At 46.6% G+C, this 14,772-nt stretch overlaps 1 protein-coding gene across 2 annotated transcripts in view; it reads left to right on the plus strand.

Moving 5' to 3' along the window:
• The window catches only part of MAP2K5 (mitogen-activated protein kinase kinase 5), a 205,271-nt gene extending 198,133 nt beyond the window's left edge, over positions 1-7,138 (plus strand). For both annotated transcript variants that reach the window (XM_075007039.1, XM_075007040.1), the window contains one exon: positions 6,488-7,138. In XM_075007039.1, coding sequence (XP_074863140.1) covers positions 6,488-6,592 — 105 coding nt within the window. In that variant the 3' untranslated portion in view covers positions 6,593-7,138. The remainder of the gene's footprint in view (positions 1-6,487) is intronic.
• Positions 7,139-14,772: the final 7,634 nt, after the last annotated feature.

Here is a 14,772-nt window from a genome sequence, read left to right on the forward strand (position 1 = left end):
TTAGGAGCTGCAGCCCAGGACCCCACAAAAAGAAGCTACAAATGCAGCTCCTGCTGTGGGGCACCCTGGCCCATAGCCTTGGGCAGCAGCCACTAAAGCCTATGTATTGTGGCCCAGCCTGACGGAGCAGGGGCGCAGCTCTGTCACTGCCATTCACACACACACACACACACACACACACACACACACCTCTCTCTCTCTCTCTCTCTCTCTCTCTCTCCAGGCTGAAGTTGCAATTGCCTGAATCTCTGCCTGCGCAGTTCCCTCGATGGCAGGCTCTGCCCCCACAGCTCCCATGGGCAGCAATTGTAGCCAATGGGATCTGTGGGGGTGGTGCCTGCCGGTGGGAGCAGGGCAGTGTGCAGAGCCACCTGCCTATTGCCTTCCTGGAGGCTGTGCTACCAAACAGTAACTACCCGAGGTCATCACCACTAACCCCAATCCCATGCTCCAGCCCTCAGTTCCTTCCTGCACCCTAACTCACATCCAGACACCATGCCCTGCCCCCCAGCCCTGAGCTCCCTCTCCGACCCCAAGCCACTCAGACCTCGGACCTCAGCCTGTGCCTTAGCCCTGAATTTCTTCCCATGCTCTAACCCCGCCCCCAGGCCCCACGCTCCATTCTGACCTCCCACCCTAAGCCCCCTTCCACACTCACTCTTTCCCAACCCCCTACCTCCTGCTTGTAGTCCCCTCACACACCCAACCCCCTGCCTCTGCCCACACTCTGATACCCTCATTTTTGGCCCCAGCCCAGAGCCCAGGGACCCCACAAAATCTTATAGCCCCATGCCCCCCAAAGAGTCAGTCCAGCCCTGGCTGTAGTGAACTAGGCATTCTACCAGGAAGGACCTGAAGTTTGGAAAACCAGAGAAGAGAGAATCGTTTACAGGAGGCAGTGCATGTGATTGTCAATGATAAAACTTCCTACTACATCTGGTCTCCCTGGGTATGGGGACACCGACAGTTGGTTATAGAATATCTGTCTGCAGAAGCTGATGTGGATGTTGCTAGGTGGACCGGCAAAATTACCTCCTCACTAGTCCCGAAATGTGCTGCATTTTCATACCTGTGGGGCTGTGTCTTTAAGTCTCCTTTTTGTTAACTTTCTCCTACCTGTTCATTTTTAGATGGTGGGCATCATGGCTCTCTCCTGGCCCCCACCTGCTTGTCCCATTTTGTGTCCACCTGTGCCTGCTGCTCCGGTCCTTTCCCCCTTCCCTGTTACACCTCCGCCTTCTGTTGAGGAGTTTGTGGACCATGTTACTTCAACCTTCACCATTTTAAGTGGAAATGGGGCCTCTGAGAATGAAGGAAATAAAAGCTGGTTCCCCACTGACTATTGATGAGGTTAGCTTGATTATTCAGTGTCTTTGTCTTCCTCTTGCTCTGCTGTTTCACGCTTTTCCACCAGAACTGTACAGCAACACTGAAACAGCAAGCCCTCTTCAGAAATGCAGGTCCAGGAGGGTGCTGGCTTCCCCGCCTTTGGGAGCATGCATCCGGTCCTGTACAGAACTGCCCGGGGATTGAGCTGTGAACTTCGTTGGTTCCCCAGCTGCAGCGGTGGCCTATGCACTCCTGGTACATTTTCTTCAGCCAGCGTGCGAGGCTGGTTCAAAGGTCCCTGAGTTCAGTAGAACCTGATCTGATCCTGACAGTAATGTGACAGCATCCCCAAGTTGAACCATGCTGCTGCTGTCCTGATATGTTGCCTGCCTCTCTCCAACAGTACCCTGAGGACCCATCCCTGCTTTGAACTGGAATATCGCACTCTTTGTGAAGGGAGAGCTGCTCTTCACATTCAGGACTTGGGTCGTGCCAGCTGTTTCGCTGCCCCCTTTTCCCTGGTCCCCCGCCCCGTGGAGCTGCTGGAACATGATTGGCTGTGGTGTCCACACTGCAAGTCTGTCCAACAGGAGCTGTGTTTCCTCCTGTGTCTTTCCCAAATCCGAGCTTGGCCCATGCCGTGTAGGACCACAGAAGCTCCATCTCTAAGGCTGTCAGTCGGGCAATGCTCTCACCGGCACTAAACATTCACCTCAGGGAAACAAACTGGCTGTAGCTCTTTGGGGTTGGCACTTACATCACAGTCCCATATCCCCGTCCCCAGGCCAGGCTCAGTCTAGTCACTCACTTTCCTGAAGTGCCCAATTTCTTTAAGCCAAGAGGCTCTTCAGACCCATCCAAAATGGCTTGATTGGGAAGGCGGCTGGCACCTGGGAACTGCTCAAAGGGCTCTCTGCACAGCTCATGCTTTGTTTGGTAAGATCAGCCCAGCTTTCCATCAGCCTCAAAACTGCTCTGACGAGCAGCGGCGTATTACTGAGCCACCACATTTTCTGTAGATACTGAGTATGTTTTATTTGTGGAGTTTTGATGTTGCTGGCCCTGGAGTGTTTTATTGCTTCGGCTGGTGCTGTTAGCTTTAGCAGCATTCTGTTTACCCCAGAGCTTCCTTAACATTCCATCTGGTGCCATCGTAACCCAAGTTGCTTTCCAAAATGCTCAGAGTGGATCCTTTCTAGTTCCCCGCCTGCCTCACTGCCATTAAGTCACTCTCTTCCGGGCTCTGCTTGACGTTGTCTGTCTACACTGATGAGGGCCACAAGTGTTTCTCCATACTTGCAGATTTCAGGATATGTATCTCTGGACGAGGGAGTTGCTGTTTCTTGGACTGGTGTGGTGAGAACTGGGCTGCCTTTGAGCAGTTCTGTGCAGAGGTTTTTCTGGCAGTCTTGTCTGGCCATGGTTCTCTCTATCATTTGTACATTTGGGGTACTGGATTTCTATGGGCTTTAATTCATTGGAGATGTGGAGGACGATGGCCTCCTGCCACTTCCAGAAACATCCTAGATTGGGAGCTGCGCAGCCGGCTGGCTGAACCTGTAGTCCACGTTTCTGTTTCCTCCGGAAGGGCTCTTGCACTTCAGGCGCTGAAGGATTGAATCTAGGGAAGCTGAAATGAAGTAGCTGCCCAAGTCACAGGTTGGCCTGCGCTATGGATGTAAGATCTTCCTTCACCCGCTCCAGTTGCCTCTGATAAAAATGAGAGCTGGTACATTTGGCGTTTCTTACTTACTCTTGTACAAGGTTTTCATTCCTTTGGCAGCAGCTCGCTCGCCTTCATTGGGGGGCAACGTGTCAGGGTGCACAGTGGTCTGCATGCACCCCTAGTTTTGGGTGGGGGTGATCCCACCTCTCCCTCAGAGTGGCATGACCTAAGAGCAGCGCAAGCTTCCTGGCTCATGTTACTTTTGGGCCACACCATCTCCGCACTCACCGGAAGCAGTGCAGAGCTTCGGCAGAAAGAGGCCTGTGGGGACGGAGCAGGAGGAGGGAGTGGAGCAGATGCAGGGAGAAGGTGGGGCCTGGGCAGAACAGGGGCAAGAGGGGAAAGGTATAGGCAGGATGGGGTAGGGCATGGGCTGAGAGGGACCAGGGCAGGAGCATGTGGCCAGTGGGCTGCCTCCCCCCTCCCCAGAACCTCTGCACCAGTCGCCACTGCCTTCAGTACGTTTTTGTGTTTGCATTCAGCCCTCAGCGCCTACATCGTATTCTGCAAACAGTCATTCTGTGTGTGCCTGTGGCCTTTGATCCCTGGTGTGTTGGACCTGGGGACTCGCTGAGCAAGTCAGAATGAAAACTCAACGTTCTGGAGCTATTTTCATTGTCTGGGGAATTTGCACAGCACTCTGAGCTAGCATGTGACCCAGGGACTGGGTCACGCAGTGAGTTACAGCGACAGCCTTCCACACCTGTAGGGCAAGGGCACAGGCAAAGGAATGCTGTGGTCCTCTCTCATGGCTTTGTGGCCCCATGTTAAAACCACAACATCCTGTGGCAGAAGTGATGGTCTCTGCCAATAGACACAGTAGTTCAGAGTGTGAACAGAGCTGCTTTTTTCTGATTGTGGTTGGACTAAGGAGATTGCCTATCGATAAATGAGAACTGCACGAGGCAGGGAAGATGCTATAGTTCATTTAAAAACAAGACATCGCCGACCAAACCTTCAGGCGAGTCAACTGCATCAGCACTTGAGGGAAAATTTCTTTGTACAAATGACTATTTAAAAGGTGGAACAGATGGTCATAGGCCCGAACCATAAGTAATGTACGTTGTCACAGAGAGGAGCTGAGAAATACCGTGAGGCGCTAATAGGATATAATTCAGTTTTTCCAAGGATGACTAAATCCAAGCCCTGGCTTTAGTAGTAGCGTTCCTCAGCTCCTTACTCTCCTGTATCAACGTGTATGGGAGTTGTTTAGCCAAAAGGAAGTGTGTTTGCTTGTGTCACAGAGTGTGGGGGTCCCCAGGCCCTGCACCCCATCCGCAGTCATACATGACTCTCTGATTCAGCTGGGAGAAGAGAAGGTTTATTAGTCAACAGAAACAAAGCATAGAACAGACTTGTCAGCAGAGAAACTAGAACCAGTCAGTACAATCAGTTTTGGGAAGAGGGGCCCAAAGGCCAGGGCAGGGGGTCTCCTTTGTCCCTCTTGAGCCCAGAGAGACTGCCTTCCAACTGTCCAGTTCCAATTCAAACCACCCAAGCCCCTCCTCCCTCCTTTGTCCTGTTTGCCAGGGAACAAAGGTTTTCACCGTGTGACAAAGGTCAAACATGTCCATTGTCTACGTGTGAGACATCATCACACTGGAACTTCCATTACCACTATGCACTGATGCTGTGCCAAAGGAAACTTAGGGAAACTGAGGCACGCACCTGGTTTTACTAGAGGGCATCAGGAAACACATGCAAACTAACCTGAGGAATAAAGTCCCCACACACCCCACTTCGTCACAGCTTGTCACTTCGTTTTTATTCTGCTTATGCCTGTAAGGCTATTCTACATTGTTGTGTCAATGTGCACTGTGTTATACACACAACTCCCTAACGTGGCCATGGGAATTCACCTCAGAAGGAAGATGCCTACAAATGGTCATCTGCCTGGATCCTCACCAGTGAAAACTGTGGTTAGATATCTGCAACATGCAGCACCATGTATGCCTGAGAGCTACTTCCTGTGCCTGCCGTTCCAGAGGGGTTTCCCAGCCGGTTTGTGGTCCATTTGGTTCCCTCTGTGCCTCCTGCAGTTCTCCCTGCCTGGCACAGTGAAATCATTTGACGCTGGGAGACTGGGAGCGTGTATGGCTAAGGGGCAACCTTCCTCTTTGGGCACCCGAGCTCATCTCCCGTCTCAGATGGTAATTGACAGGAATTTGGTGATGTCCTCCTCCCCCGACCAACAAGCAGCCTGTGCTCAGCCCAGGCCCCAAGGATGCTAAAGGTGCCAATATTTAAGACTGGTCTGTATTGACTGAGACTGTCCGGCGGCTGCCTGCACTGCGTCGAGCTGAGACCACTGCAACGAGCTCTCGGTTTGCTTTGAATTGGAGAAGAAGAGCACATTCCTCCCACTCATAGCTGGCAGCAGAGATCCACCTTTGCAAAATGCTGCAGGTTTTTTTTTTTCCTTCTCTGATGAGATTTAGGGTTTTGATCTTTTTGGCCAGTGCTCTCTAAGCAACCCTTGTTACAGTCTGCAGTTGGGGTCGGGGCAATAAAGAAAGGACGGAACTTGCACAGATCTGTTAACATGCTGGGAGTCTTGTTTTGCAAATAAAATTAAGTTTTCTACTACAGATTAACAAACCAGTTAGTAGACTAGGCCATGGCCCGGTGAAAGCAGGAGCATTGCTCTATGGTAGATGGCGGTTGGCTGGAGTTTCCAACGTGGGTGATTTTAAGGGACTACGAAACTATAGGCAAACACGGTGTGGTTGTTGATGCTGACCAGCTATGAACTGGGCAAACAGATGGTCTGTAGTATCCCATCCTTGATATCTCCTTCCCCTTTGCCTATTGTTAAGATTGTTCTGTTTTATCTTTTAGACTGTAGGCTCTTTGTGGCAGAGGCGGTCATTTAGCATATATCTGTATCATGCCGCACATTAGAGTCCTGCAAATCTGCGGATATCCGCGTTGTAGCCACATCCGCGGCTCAGTGCAGATATCCACGCCTCATTTTTGCAACTATGGATACAAATTTTGTATCCACAAGGGCTCTGCGGAGCACAGTGGGGCCCATCTAGAGGAGGCATCAAGGCCCCACGGCATTATAATTGTTAAAAAATAATAAACTGAGAACCCCTCTCCCTTCTACAAGTGTATATATACTGTCCCACAGCATGACAAGAGGCTGTCAGAACCAACGAAAAATAATCAGGCAGTGCTTCCATCCAGACATCAGGAGAAAAGATGGGACATGCATTAGCAGCGTCTCTTCATTAGATGTGACTGGAGAAAGCTGCGAGTTCCCAGGGTGTGTTTATATTGTGTTAGGAACATTTCCAAAACTGAGAACCTAACGAGATTCCGATTTATTTTTCAGGAAATTTGAAGAAGGGGGGGAAAAAGGAAAAGAAAAGTTTTCTTTAAAAAAGACTCGACTATTACAGCTAAATCTGCTTCTCTCCCGTTTCCTAGGGCCACCCATTCATCATGCAGTACAACGATGGGAATGCTGAAGTTGTCTCCATGTGGGTGTGCAGAATGCTGGAGGAGAGGCGGACTCACCAAGGACTTCAGTGAGCAGCAACGAAGCACCACAGGGGTGAGGGGACAGAGAAACCAAGATGAGCAAAAGGGAAATCAGCCCCACATCGCACTGTCAAGAGAGAGGGTGTATTTCACTGAAAAACTATTCTTTAGAAGCATCAAGAAAGCCTTTCTGGACATTTGCTGCTGCTTTTTCTGACTTTAGGGCATTTTTTCCCCACACATTTCCTTCATTGCTGACTGATTTAAGGTCCTCACATTGTCTTCAGTCAAACTGTACACAGCCTTAAAGCATCTCTAGTACATATATATATATATATATTTTGTTATTGAGTGTACTGTATATTTCTCGGCTCCAGAGTATTTTTTAGCTTTTAGTCTTTTGCTATTGTAAAAATGACCCATTGACTGTACACAGACGTTGCTAAGCAAGTGTAGACTGTCTTTGGCCGCAGACATTGAGGATGTGTTAGTGGGGTTTTAATTGTATTTGTTTAATACAACACAAGCTGGCAGTCACCATCCTTACGAGAGGCGAAGGTGTCATCTTGGAAAAATAAAAATGCTGCAATTATATTAACAGTCATGCTGTGTAAATGTCATGGATTTTATTTGTGGTTACTGCAAGGAAAAGCTCCAGACAAGGATCAAATCCCGCCTTTAAAGGCAATAGGAACCATACACATGTCCCAGGGCAAACTGAGCTGGTTTTTTACACAGTTCCCATGCAAGCTCTCTGCAGTGCCGTTTCTAGTAATCTGTAAAGCAAACCCATGGGTATCTGCAACTGCAGATGTGGATGCAGATATCTGTGGATCATTTTTCTAGATGCAGTTCCCAATTTTGTATCTGTGCAGGGCTCTAGTAATCTGCCCAGTCTAGTCTTAAATGTCCCAAGTTATAGGGTTTTGGCCATCTCTCTTGGGAAGGTCCATGCCATTCTATTCCTGATGCACACACAATCCAAACACTGTCTTCTTTGCAACCCTGCTAATCTCCTTCCCAGTTTCTTTATACGTATTTCCAATGTTCCCTCTAATTTTTCCATCCATGGGTGGAATAAATTGCATGTGCAGATGTGCATCACCAATGGAAGTACATGCTGCTGGCTTGTGGGAAGCCATGGTGCCAATCAGCTGGGCAGCCTTTGACTCTCTCCTAGGCGGCCATGCGGGCGGCCTGCTTACAGGGAACTCTGCTTGTCCCCAACCTTTTCAACTCCACCCCCCACATCAGATCAGTATCCCCCCAACCCTGCATCTGCAGTCTTTGTCCAGAAGTGGAGAGGGAGTTTGCAATGAGTGGTAAAAGGATCAGGGTTGTGCTCTAGGAAGGGAGGGGCAGAGTCTGTTGGGAAGTGTTTGCCTGGGAAGGTGGGAACAGAGCTTTCAGAGGAGTGTGGAGGGGGTGTCTGAAGGCATGTGGTGCTGAGGGAGGTGGAGTACCCTTGCAGAATTGTCTCCCACTAATAGATCTGTTAGGGCATTTAATACTAAGCTCATCAAACCATTGGGAAGAATCCCAAACAATCCTGCCTCAGGGGGATAGAGACAAAGGGGTTCTATGAGCCTTCTATCACCATCTTCTAGACTATATAAATACGATGTGATTGTTTGGATTAGAACAGTCCATGATACGTTGGCATTGTTCTAACAGGCTAAAAATTGGGAAACAAAATTGCCTTTACGTATGATGTGTCTGTATTTTAAGTGTAACCCAGAGGCACCGAGGCCACTGACAAGTCTCTGCTCTAAAGCTTGAGCTAAGAGGCAGGTGGCTTTTAGCTCATGCTATAGAGACATGCCGCTTTAGCCCTTAAGGCTGTGAGTTCGGTCCCACCTGCTGACAACTAAGGTCTGCCAGTTTTACAGAAGATTCCTGGGAGACCTTGTGAATAAATATAAGCAAATAGATTATTTCATGAGGGTTGGTGGTATGTAAACCAGAGTGTAAGCTGGGAATCCTACGAAGGATATTAAACAGTTAAGCCCAGGGTGTCCAACACAGTATCATGTGGCTACTTGACTTGAACAATAAATATATTTTCAGAATAACGTGGCTAGTTTGCTATAGTGGCTACCGCTTCAGACCTGGTTGGGTGTCACAGGACCATTAATTGGCGAGCATCCTGGCAAGCACGAGGCTAACTGGTTATCCAGCTGCAGCAATGGCACCTGGCAGCAGGCGCCAAGTTAAAATAGTTCATGCTTCACCGCTTTAACATCCCAAAATGGTGCATGAACTCTTTGGTGTGATTGACAACACACAAGCTGCTTGATGTGAACTCAGGGAAGTCAGTGCCACTCAGGCGCCTCCTAACGTGATGCCATTTTGCTTTTAAAAATATTTTTGGCATTCCCTTTACTCAGCCCTTTACCAAAACTGCAGCATTTGAATGGTGTGATCCTTTTATCAAAGTAGCTCCTCTGCCCAGCTGTGTTGGGCACCATACAAAAAAGTGATGACCACACAGGCTCTGCCCCAGCGAGCTAAGAACCTAGATTTCTGACAAAATCCAACAGCACCATGGTGGCTGGGTCTACAAGATATTAAAATTAGTTACTTGGAGTTTTACATAATGCTAATGATGCTGGCCAGAATTCAATTTTTATTTGTGTGTAATTTTGACATATATTGATCTTTGTAAGCATTTTTTCCTATTTTGATGGATGTAAATCTTCACCATTACACTATATCATGAGTTGTCAAACCCCAGGGGGCAGGGGTATGTGAAAATAATTACTAAATGACCATAGTTGCTGAAATTCAAAAAGTTTAAAACTTCGTAACAGTTAAATCACAAATTGTGAACATCACCTCACAAAAAATACAAAGGAAATAGCCTGAAATCACACTCCACAGACTTTTCAAGCAGTATTTGTCTTACTTTGCAAAGCTCTAAATTTCTATCAGTGCATATGCATTTTCTTTGGTTACTGTGTGTATTTGTGTACAAATACAAATGTACAAATGTACAAATGTAATTGTACATTTGTCAGCATTTACCAATGGTAATCTAACCCTTCCAACCCAAATAGTAAGCAGTATCTTGAGATTGCCATATGTCTGTCCGTCATTGAACGGTTAAGTTCATTGTTAAATGTTCACTCAGCAGTCTGTACAGACCAGGGATTGGCAACCAAAATAGCAAGAAGAGCCATTTTTTCAAATTTGGTAAAAAAACAAACAAAAAACAAAAAAAAAAAACTACTCAGTAATACAAGAGCTGCAATGCATGTGAATACGAGGTGGTCCTTACCAAATAATGTTAAACTATACTTTTTGTAACCCTTATTTTAAGAAGGGTGCGTGTGATTTGTAACGTAATACATGTTTACTGCAGGACCTTCACGAAGTTTTTATATATTCTATTTCCTCACACTTTACATGTGTAGTTGTATCATTGTCATCCTGACTTTCAGTCCTGAACTACTACTACTTCTCTCTCTCTCGGGAGGACACTAGATTCTGAACAATTTCATTGCTGCTTTTGAAATCACTCTACAGCTGCTCTGATACTGTGCTAAAGCCCTCTTTTATATATGCGCCATCTGTGCATGGCTTTCCTCATTTCACAATCTCTTGAGTTGCCACAGAACTAGCCACAGTTACGAACCTGGTGATTTCAGCCATTTAGCGAATGTGTGCTTACTTGGCTCTGCTTTGCCTAGTAGCGCCTGCTCGGCTTTTTTTCTGGTATCTCCAGCTGGGACGCTGTTTGGAAAAATTAGAGGCTTTTTTTTTAATTACACTTTTTGGTGGTGAATTTCTTGTTGCAAATGAGACAAAGGGAGCCCAGACAAACTCGATATTAAAGTGAAGGATAGGATCGGATCCATTCAGTTTGAAATTCCTTATTTTCATTGTTAATATTCCTCTTTTTTGAAGCCATTCCAACCCTGCTTTAATTCTGCCAATTCTACGTCATCTTTAATTTCCATTTTCTTTCTTAAAATGCATGTTGCCCTTCACAGCAGGAATGCTGCAAGTTTCCTTATCAGACTTTATTAGCAATGTGATGAAAACATAGACACAAGATCATATCCCACAATTCACTGCACAGATTAAAGGGGGAATTAGTCAGAGTTTCGAGATCACATATAGTTTGCTATTTACATACAAGTTGTTTGTTGTTGGGCTTTTAGACATTCACCGCTTATCGAAAGTAATCGGGAGGAGTTATTTTTACTTTGCAATTATAGCGCCAGGAGCCACAAAAAGCCCTGGAGCACCTTATAGACTGACAGATATTTTGGAGCATAAGCTTTCGTAGGCAAAGACCCACTTCGTCACATGCATCTTTGCCCACGAAAGCTTATGCTCCAAAATATGTTAGTCCATCAGGTGCCACAGGACTTCTTGTTCTCAAAGATACAGACTAACACGGTGACCTCTCTGCTAGGAGCCACAAAGTAGTCCTTAAAGAGCCGCATGAGGCCCTGGAACCACAATTTGCAGACCCCCTGGTATCCACCTGCTGAAAATATGGGTATATTGTGTCCTAATTTTTCATTACTCCTATTTAAAGAACAAAAGCTATCCAATTGACTTATCTCCAAGGAAAGCTGAATAATTACTGCACAGATAGTATGTGCTTCTTTGGACTATGGTTGCAGTTTACATGTTAACAGAGTGGCTCATCTTTAATCAATCTTTATATTAAAACACTAGTTATAAAAGACACACACTGTTCATATTAATGCATAAACGACGCTCTTAAAAGGGCACAGAGTGAAAGATCGGTTTTATTCCAGTAAATTAACGTAAGCTGGAGTTTTCGTGTGTTCAAACTAAAATGTCACTAAAAGAACTGAAGTGGATAATAATATATGGGCACCCCAGAAGCCCCTTGTAGTGAAAAATTTCTGCTGAACGATTGCAAATCCTAAATGTTACTTGGGAGGTAGTCTGGAAAATACTTTATTTCCTCCCTTGGAGGTATCATTTATCTTGTTTTGAAGTATAGAGATTGCAGGCATGAACTTATAGACTAAAGTTTGTCTTAATTGCTCCGTGTGTCACAACCTCCCTGGCAGATAAGAGTACAATGAATGAGTCAATGTGACCAATACCTTCAGGTCCTTTTTCTAAAGTGAGACAAATTTCTTTCCTTTGAGCCAACCAGCCTATAGGCAGCTCTTTCATTTATTTGTCTCCCTAACAGTTTGCATTAGCTTGCTCTGGATAAAAAGTCTCTCTCTCTGATTTAGTTAAAAAGTTAGTAAAAACGAGTCTGTCTTGTGGTTTCTTCTGGGGCTGCGGGTTTCAACTTGCAGATTCATACTTCTGATGCCAGCTCATGGAATTAATTGCATTTCATTCCTGATGCCAAATCAGGAAACTTCAAAAAGCCTTGTTGTTAACACACTGACCAGTAGTGTTACATTTCTTTGGGGTTTGGCCTGTGTGATTAGACTTAGTCAACCCAATAAGACTTGGGGAAATTTTTGCCCTCTGTCTTCTTGCCCTCTCCAGATCCTTGAATTCAGTGCTTCTACGCTAAGTTGTGGGACTACAGCAGGGGGGTCAATAGTAATTCAAGGATTGCTACACTTTTGGTTGTTGTCCTTCCTCATTCGCCACAGCCTCCACCCCCATCTGTAACAATGCCCTCCCCACCCAGAGCCAGGCCCCCCCAGGCCTCTCCCCTCTAACAATGCCCTCCCCAGGACCTGGGCACCCCAGCCCCTCCTGCTGTAACAATGCCCTCCCCCAGAGCCAGGAGCCCCCCCTTCTAACAATGCCCTCCCTGCCCCCAGAGCCAGACACCCCCAGCCCCTGTGCCATCACCACCACCATGCACTTGTCCCAGCAAGTGATGGGGCACATGCGGGGAGCGAGCGGAGGGCTTTCACATGCGTGGCTCTGAGGAGCAGCATTTAAAGGCTCCAAGAGTGGCACGCGGCACCAGAGCCTGGAATTGCCACAACACAGTGTCCTGTTCGCCACAGGTGGTGAGTGCCAAACGTATGGGACGCCACAAGAGTAGAGGAAGTCCCAGGGATTGGTGATGGAATGTGGAATCACTCACTTGTGAAATACTGCTTCCTGGAGGACCCACCGGGGTGAGTGGCTAAGGATGTTCCCGTCCAATGGCTTTTAGGTGGCACATGTGAAAGAAGGTCTCAGAAACGCACGTCCACCTCACAAGACACCACCGCAACTGATCTCCGCCCAGTTTCCCCAGGCTGAATTGACACAGGGAGCGGATTCCCTTCTCACCTCAACCGAGGGCCCTCCACCGAGGAAGTAAAGTCTGATGGTTACAGGATCAGCTAGAACGCAAGGGCCCAAGTTCTACTCTCTGCCATACCTTAGGCTTCATGGCACTCAGCAAGTACTCAAGACACATCTGCACTACAGCCGCTGCAGCTGTAACACCCCTTAATGCTTCCTGCAGCAGGGTTCCACTGCTGTAATTAATCCATCTCCGCAAGAGGTGCTCGGTCAACCAACAGATGATGCCTTCCACCCACTCAGCAGTGGTTGAGTCAGCTAGTAGGTCAATGTAAGGCCAGGTCTACACTAGGGGATAAAATCGATTTAAGATACACAACTCCAGCTATCAGAAGCACGTAGCTGGAGTCAACCTATCTAAAAATCGATTTTTGCTGCTATCCCCACAGTGGGAGATAGATGGGAGAAACTCTCCCATTGACTTCCCTTACTCCTCGCAACAGCCAGGAGTACCAAGGTCGATAGCAGCACCATGACCGTTCCATTTTGCTCCTCCCCGCTAGGCATGCTCTATCAAACCTGAGAAGATCAGCTGCTGTTGATCTTCCCATAAGCATAGATGTGCCCTAACTGTCATGCTCAGGGTGCAAAATTTTTCACAACCTAGGCCAATCTAAGTTTTAAATGCAGACCAGGCCTTATTGTCTCTGTGCTTTGGTTCCTCACCAGTAACCACTGGGGAGAACAGTTTTTCCCTCTCCCTGTTGTGAAGAGGCAGACATTAAAGGTGGATAAATCCAGTAGAGATTGTGAAGCACTCATGTAAGCCACCTAGACAGAAGGAACGAGGCATGTTCTCAGCGCTGAGGGAAATCAGGGCCGCTGCTACATTTGTTCTAGTAAACAGAGAATGGAATCCAGTCTCTGCCACTTCTCACACATACGTAATTAGAAATGACTTGGATATTCTTGCTGCTAAGCAAATTCACCCAAAGCAGCAATGCCTTCAAAACTTCCATCTAATGTCATCTCTCCCTCCACTCTTATGGAAAGAGCGTGCGATCACTGATGGCAACCCTATCAGGCAGGTTTTGAACTATTGGATGCTTTAAAGGGTAAAGGCTTAATTGCATTAAGCATGTCAGCCTGGGATTTCCCATCTAGATCATTGCTATCGTACATAGGTTTATGAAACCTGGATAGTGACCAAGAGTTCAAAATCATAAGAGATGTTATGTGAAAACAAACACTGGGAACAAGGTCAACACTCTCACCACCTCCAGCAAGCCATCCTTCTGCTCAGAAGGTACCAAAAGAGTCCATCACAAATGTTTAGAGTAAAGCCTAGGGCATGCATGCACTGGTTCTCACACAACCCTAGGAAGAAAGAAGATGGCACCTAGGTGGTTATCCCACAAAATGACTTCATTAGGATTTCAACAGAAAACTTGCCTCAGTTTTACTCAGTATATATGACTCACATATCCCTGTCTTAACACCAATTTACCATTCCATTCAAAAGCTTTTTTCTGTTAGAACCATTGAAAGTGAGAGTTTATAAATCCATCAAAAAGTCAATTAAAAAAAAAGAGTAGAAAGTTTTATTCTTTGTCAGATTTTCAAGTGGGGTAAGTTTTCCCGACTAGCTGTAGCCGTTACCAGTCCAAGGAAACCCTCTGAGGGAAACCAGCATTATTTTTATCTCAAATGCATTGGTATTTGCAGTACAAAATTAGAAAATACTTTAGTCTCTTGTATTCTTTAACAAATTCTGTCCTGCTGTCAGTTTTCCAATGGCAAAATGTCATTCTGTGTTTGCTCGCTAATAGCTTGCAAACCTCCATGTGCGTTCCTTGACAGAGAAAACAGAATTGGGGAATGCCACCAAAATACACAAATGCAGGAACTCCACATGCCAGAGAAATACCTCTCTTCTACTTCCGAAACTTAGTTTCTCTTACGTGAGAAGTAATGACCAATAATGTGGCAGCATTAATAACTGAGTAGTCACTTAAACAAAAAATCACTGCAGAGCT

This window comes from Carettochelys insculpta, chromosome 12 (genome assembly GCF_033958435.1).
Source record: "Carettochelys insculpta isolate YL-2023 chromosome 12, ASM3395843v1, whole genome shotgun sequence".
NCBI lineage: Eukaryota > Metazoa > Chordata > Testudines > Carettochelyidae > Carettochelys > Carettochelys insculpta.